General features: G+C 33.3%; 1 protein-coding gene across 2 annotated transcripts; it reads left to right on the top strand.

The window, feature by feature from the left end:
- Positions 1–6,098, top strand: LOC138318805 (beta-1,3-galactosyltransferase 5-like). 2 transcript variants are annotated; one of them, XM_069261517.1, is made up of 2 exons: positions 1–204; positions 4,803–6,098. In XM_069261517.1, the coding sequence occupies exon 2, from the start codon at positions 4,858–4,860 to the stop codon at positions 6,007–6,009; it is 1,152 nt and encodes a 383-aa protein (XP_069117618.1). In that variant the 5' UTR covers positions 1–204; positions 4,803–4,857; the 3' UTR covers positions 6,010–6,098. The 2 variants fall into 2 exon arrangements, with proteins under 2 accessions (XP_069117618.1, XP_069117619.1); XM_069261518.1 differs by lacking the exon at positions 1–204 and adding an exon at positions 2,475–2,617.
- The last annotated feature ends 1,272 nt before the right edge of the window (positions 6,099–7,370 follow it).

The following is a 7,370-nucleotide window of genomic DNA, read 5'->3' on the forward strand; positions in this document are numbered from 1 at the left end:
ATCGTACCTGGGTATACCAACAGTATACAACACAGTGCACACATTATTGGTGATCGATTCCACGTCAGTTGAGGACTTCATATCCAACGACAAGGTAGCATGGACCAGTTGTGTAAAAACAAGGGCAAAATGGTGAAAACTTCATACCAGGAAAGGATATTCATGTTAGTAAGGCTGATTCACTGTCGTCGTTTTTAAACTCAGGTAAATTAAAAGTTGGAAAATATATCCAAGTGTCACATTACCCACGCTATATACCAGGAACCATGTTCGCTATGTTAATGGTTAAAGCACTGTGTATTATAGATGATTGATAATTGTCATTTGGTACACAAATCTGCGGATTTTGTCATTGGTGTTTTACATGTGTGAATTTATAGATACTGCAATGAATATATCTCCTTATAAACAATCATGTAATGATAACAACTACAAAATGTTCATATGATTTTGGTTAAAGAAATATGATCAACGTAACGGCAGTATGTCATATGACATACCAACTCTTTAACTTCACCATGCTCAAATGGGATGATGGATACGTTATGTGCACATTTAATGTCTGATAGTCGACAATAATCTCATACATACTATTATAAAGGTAAAATGGATTTAAGACTTGTTATAACACGTGCTCTTAATGTGATTATGATCAGTAGTAATACGTCTGTAAACGTCCAAGATATTGTAAATTGTTGTTCTGTAAATGTTTCGGACATATGATGATAAAAATGTGTATCACGTTACTGTTTAACCATATCATACGGCCATGTCATAACTCTCCTAAGACACGTCATAACACATCACAGATAGCAATGACGTCATAATCAAAACATGACGTTGCACTTTTTTCTCGGAAACGTCAAATGTAAGCTTGATTGCGCCACTCTTATAGAGAAAGAAAATTGGAGTTTTGTATATGTTTCCCAAACAGTTATCATCTTTGTGGTAAATAGAATCTTATACATGCGACTACGTAATATGAAATGTATTGAACTCGTTATATATTTTGACATGCCATTCATCTTGTGGCTCAAAGGCTTGTGGCATATCAAATTATTCAACTCAATTAATGAAAAGTATGTTGCATAGCCACTCCTATAACATTCCCTATTTTATGTATGTTTTAATAGTATTTGGATATTTCCGCCCTGAAATAGTGAATGTTTATCAAATATTTCAGACATTTCATGATATTTTTATATACGTTATGATAGGTGCTCTGTAGATGTTTCAGGCAAGTTGTCGTTGTTGTTATACACAAACTCTCTGACACTTTTATAACAATGTACACATTGTTTAGTTTTGTAATTCAACTGAATAATTTCCTTTTATAACATTGACTATTTAGTTAACTTCCTGTACACTGTCAGACTGTCAGACATATTACCTTACTAATGCTATGATTTCCTGTAGTAGATTATCACGCTACACCACTAATGCGACATACAAGGACAATTCAGCTGTAATACACAATACAACGAATTTATAGCAAACTATAGGTGGTGAATATCTCTCAAACAACTATACAAAGTCTACATAGAATCAAACATGGTGTTGTATGCATAGTGTTTGTTGTTATCACAACCTATTTTACATATTGTTCTGTGGTCAGGTGCACAGAATTTGACGTTTGTTGTTTGTATCTTATTTCTGTGTGACGGTATGGGAGTTTGTTTATTGTTTCGATGTCTAATGATCCAGTTATAATTTATATAATTTCTGATTTGGATCATTTCCTACGACTATCTCAAAACATTATGTAGAAAAGGACATCCCGTTTATACAAATCAACCTTGTTAATGTACTTTTGTAAAGATTCTAACTTTTAGTTACAGACAGACACGGATAATTTCTGAAGGGTATATACACTTTTGTTCAAGCTGTAATTGAAGTAATACGATAAAGTATGGATAAATATCCTTGACGGTAATTCCAATAATATTTCTTATTTTCTCAGTTGTACACAAAATTATCAGTTATAAGCAATTTAGCCACGCGTTTACTTATACAACTAGTGGTAATGTTCAGGCTCCTCCGTGAACGTTTTGCTTATTAAACAAACAATGGCGTTACTATTTGTAACGTCATCTGCCGTGATTGGCTATGTCTACACTTAATGCTGGTTTATACACATATGTGTTTCATGAACGTTAGGAGAACATATGTGTTTAAGGTTATATTAACGTTCCAAACTAAAAAAAACATTTTAAAAAATCTTAAACAAATTTCAAGTCATTGAAGCATAAGTTTATTTTGTGTTCTCATCCACACTTTTTTTGTTATTGCTTTTTAAGAAACAAATGTCTAGCGAGTTAAATATTTAGATAATTTAACCAGATATGTAGCAGGTGCACTTGTATTAAGTACTTAAACACCACATCAATGACGATTGTATTTACAAATAAGAAAGAAGCAGTCAATAAGGAAACTCATATTATATATAATAACAAAAGCATACTGCATTGTTTGCACCAATCAAATAGATGCTATAACATTGCTAGCGGTCGTTTGTCCTATACAGTATACAGTATCAATATGTACCACATGTTATCACGGACTTCTGGGAGGATAGTTAAACGTGTTGGGAAATACATAGACCAATGTCACAACACAGGTAAGAATTATTAAACTCCTAAACTCCTTAACGACAGAGCATATACGATGTTCATCATTTGAACAATAATTTGTGTTTAAGCGTGTATATTTTTATATCTAATTAACGCAAAAAGTAATAAAAAATGTTTTATTTTGTTTTTTGTGCATGCGCAATCAGTAGTCTATTCCATATATGACATAGTGCCACAAAATTTTTCGGGATGTAATTAATTATTTTTAATATCACTATCTTGAAATACAATTAGGAGCTATAACTTTTCAAAGATGGAAATGGTGTTAAGTAGGTATTTTTTTGTAACCGAAGAAAAATACTAAATTGTCTGCTCCTGTTTTTGATAGGAATAAATACCATTCGTCAGCGGTGGAGCATCTTTGATTAAACACTTAAGAAAACACAGTTTAAAATACATAATTTACGCAGATTTATGTAGACTTACAACATATATGCTTTTATGATTTTATTTAGCTACCTATTGACATAAAGGGCGAAGAAAATGTTTCAGGAAATGATTATCCTTATTCATAGTACTCCTTAATTATAGTATGAAATAACGAAAAGTTTATATATTTCACTATGAGAGAATCCAATATTATTCTTAGAACAGATTCGAGTAATCTGAATTAGCTTGATTTAGTTTATTTCTCTGATGGTCTGTATCTCAAAAATAAAATTTACAACTGAAAAATTGACACCATTCATTGTTATGTGTAATATAAGGTATATATATAGCAGTAGTATAGCGTTAACGACCACGACATATCTACGGCAGTTTGAAAGATAATGTTTAACTTGACATGGTTAAACAATTATCAAATATCATAAACTTTAAACTTCTTAATCAAATAATATACCGCATATTTTCAACGTTAGTGTTAAAATTGATTAAGATCTTTAATGTCTTGTGTTTAGAATGCTATATCTTGCTATCATACTTTTTTTATTTACAATTCTGATATCGACTTGTTTTTGTAAAATCGATTGCCTGATATAATTTTATGATTTTTACTCTATGCAAACACTTCATGAACACTAGATATCCGTAGATCGGTTATTGTTTTACAATTTACCAGGAAATCAATATGTCCAATCTCCGTAGATTCATTTAGTTGACAAAATTATAAATGCAAGAAGGTATGGATATTGATAATCCGCATGGGAAGGTATATACCTTTTAAGTAATCATATGGCTTTATTTAAGTTAGTTTTCACAAAACGACTAGATTCATAATTAATTTTTTTTTTAATTTATTTTGTGTAAATATTTCTGGCGAAAAGCATTTATACTGAAATATAGCGATACTGACTCACAACAGTCAAAACATGAAAAGGATACTTTACAGCCCGTGTGATCAGATATTGCATCGATAGTAGATCTGAAAACAATAGTGTTAGAACAATCACGTGTTTATTTTGTTTCTCCGTATATATTTCCTCCTTAACAGCTGGTTTTAGGTGCGGGATTTAGCGTGTTAACATAGGAGGGCAGACAACAATTACATTGTATTATGCACAATATGACACATATATTGTACCAACCTTTCTGAGTGCCTTCCTCTTTTCATTCTATTAACAAAATACAATATAGATCATTAATGAAACACAGAAACATTATTATACTTATGGGCCTATGATAAGCAAGGCATTTTCAACAGAATCGCTCGATGTTGAATCTTACATTTAGTTAAAACAAGAATTTATTTTAATAAGATTACCTTTGAATTAAAAAAAATAGATATCCCAATAGCATGTATAATAACACGAGGAATAGAACAATACCATTGGTTTCATTGGTACATTGTCGGTGATAAGATGATATGATTTATTTCCATAAGGTATAAAGATCATCACAGATGATGTTATATTTGATATTCGTATAACGTGTCATATGGTATTATGACCGCCATCTTTATGACCTCATGACCGGAAGTTTATCTTTATCTGAGTACTCTATGTGTTGATTTACAACCACAGTAGGAACCTCTCGTGTCATTATCGTTATACATTGTATATATGCAAAGACATAGTATTGTAATTCGAGTTAAAACATTATTGTGTGCATATATATTTCATTTAGCCTTCATATACTGCTAGACTAACATTATGAACACCTCAGACAACTGACGTAGTCAACGTTAAGAGTACTGTATGCTTCAAGCTCAGCTTGTTTTCTTTTTTGTTTCAGGCAGCAGTAAAAGTATCCTCGTCACCTCTCTATGTTTACTGTTTAGAGTAACGACATGCATAGAGCAGCATCGTTTATAAAATTTGCCTCTTTGGCAATGGTAGTAGCAACAACTCTGGTCACTGTTACCTTTATCCATGAAGTACACAGACCGACTGAAGTAACGAACTATGAAGATGCATCGAAAGGTCACGAGTCATTTGCACGTTGGATTCTCGGAAATGATGATGATGATACGCATAAAGAACATGCAGTTCATCGCCAGATAAAGGCTAGGACCAAATACTCGATTACCGTAGACGGTTCATATAAGATCAACAATAGAAATATTTGTCGAGGTGTGGATAAAGTCTCTGTCATCGTCATAGTACATACTGCTCCAGATCATTTCTTTATCCGCTCTGAAATGCGGCGTACTTGGCTGAACACAACATTCTATAGCCCCGAGAGTGTGCGAGTTGCTTTCCTTCTAGGAATGGTAAAGGATTCGTCTACACAAATGAAGATAGAGAAAGAGGCTCACGAACACCAAGACATTGTACAGGGAGGTTTCATAGATTCTTATCGTAATCTTACTAATAAAGGAGTTCTGGGTTATCGGTGGATAACGGAAAACTGCATGAATGCAGAGATGGTCGTCAAAGTTGATGATGATGCATTGATCAACTTCTTTAAATATTTTGAAGAAATTAGAAATAATCTAGTGAAAAAGAAGAAAAACATATTTTGTAATCGCATAGCTCCTAATTCAATGCCAATTATCCGAAAACGTAATAGCAAATGGTATGTTCAAGCTGACGAATATAGATCATTTTCAATGTACCCTCACATGTATTGTAGCGGTTTTGTTGTCTTCATTTCCACGGACTTAGTTCCTGCTTTATTTCATGCTGCAATCGGGGCGCCATTTTTCTGGGTGGATGACTTTTTCTTATTTGGTTTACTTCCGTCCCGGGTAAAGGACGTTAATTTTGATAATTATGAAAAGAATTTAACTTTTAGCCACCCTGAAGGAGTGAAATGCTACAAAGAAAAACATTCCAACTGTACGTATTTTGTAATGCCTGCAAAAAATAAAGAAATTGACGTTATGTGGAAGGCGGTGATACAAGATCGCACACAAAGCAACTATGGTTACTACTACATGAAACTAAAACCATTAAATAAAGATCCGACGTCTCCACTTTCAGGCGCGTTTATCACTTAGAATTGGTCTTATGGTAAAAAATAGCATCGAGTTCAAAAAGTTATACTATGTCTATTGAGTTGTATAAATAAAGTTGTATTGAAATATTATGTCATAGACTTTTTCCCTGAAGTGTACATACAATCTACACAACCACTTACGAGTCACCAGTAATAGCCTTCTACTGGCAACTCTCGGGTCGACAGTGTTATTACTCGAGCAGTCGAAATCGCAGGGTTCTTACTCAAGTATGCTAGAAATAGATTGATCAGAATTAAAATGGTTGACCGAGGCTGGTCCTTTCAATTTATCCGGAACAATCGCTTCGGCCGATTGTTAAAGTTATCATTTCAAGTATAAATCTTGAATCACCTGCAGTTTTTGATACAAGCTTATGCGGGCATAAACGAAAACGGTCTTACTCTCGGATTGAAGCATTCGAATGACAGAAAGTTTGACAGTTCTATAAATAACTCTTACTCAAGAGTTCAGCCTAAGAAACATTCGTTTACACTCAAATCCCTTTTTGAAGGGGATTGAAAACTCTCATCCTACAGATATATAGCCTCGTTTGATGACACACGTTACATTCACGATGCATGCTATTAAAATTGGTTTGTATAAATTCAAGTCAGTGTATAATTAGTACGTTACATAATGGAAACTTCTTGCCAAAAAAGACACCAGCATTGTCCAGACCTTCTGGTACATTTATGTAAAAGTGTTAGTGCAGACTCCGATCTAAACCGTCCAGTCTACACATTTACCCCAACTTTTTGTTATAATACAAACATGCCTCTTCCCTGTACTTATCAAGAGGCTATCGCTTTGGTGTAGCTGGAAACAATCTAATGTAATGTAATGATGTAACTAAGATTCAAACTTCTAGATTTATATACACGTTACGTCTATCTTAAGAAGTATAATAACGGTCGGTTCTGAAAGATTTATGCGGGGAGATAAATTCTCCATACAGGCAAACAATGTTTTATGAGAAGCACAATAAATTAATAAAAATAAGGGAAATCATGCGTTTCAATGGAGTAACATTAACATATTGCATGCAATTTTGTTCGGTCCTCCGCTGAATAAATTGATTGAGAAAAATCTCATTTCGGTTTATGTAACTGGTGTGAAGAGTCCAACCAATTGTTATAATTGGCTTCACTATTGATAACATAAGTCCACACGTGCAAAGACGATATACGTATCAAAAATCGCTAGTATATATTTAAGGGTTTGTGACAAAACTTGCAATTTTAACATTTTCTGGTAGATGCCCCCATAAATGTTGGCTGAAACACATTCTCGCAAAACTCCGTTGGTATTTATTTCAACATCTCCTTTCAAATGGTATACCATGTCCTTGTAGTAATTATTTT

This window comes from Argopecten irradians, chromosome 3 (assembly GCF_041381155.1).
Source record: "Argopecten irradians isolate NY chromosome 3, Ai_NY, whole genome shotgun sequence".
NCBI classification, from domain to species: domain Eukaryota; kingdom Metazoa; phylum Mollusca; class Bivalvia; order Pectinida; family Pectinidae; genus Argopecten; species Argopecten irradians.

Bases quoted from the DNA above. Each gene is read 5' to 3' on its own strand.
- LOC138318805 (XM_069261517.1), top strand. From the start codon at position 4,858: ATGCATAGAGCAGCATCGTTTATAAAATTTGCCTCTTTGGCAATGGTA.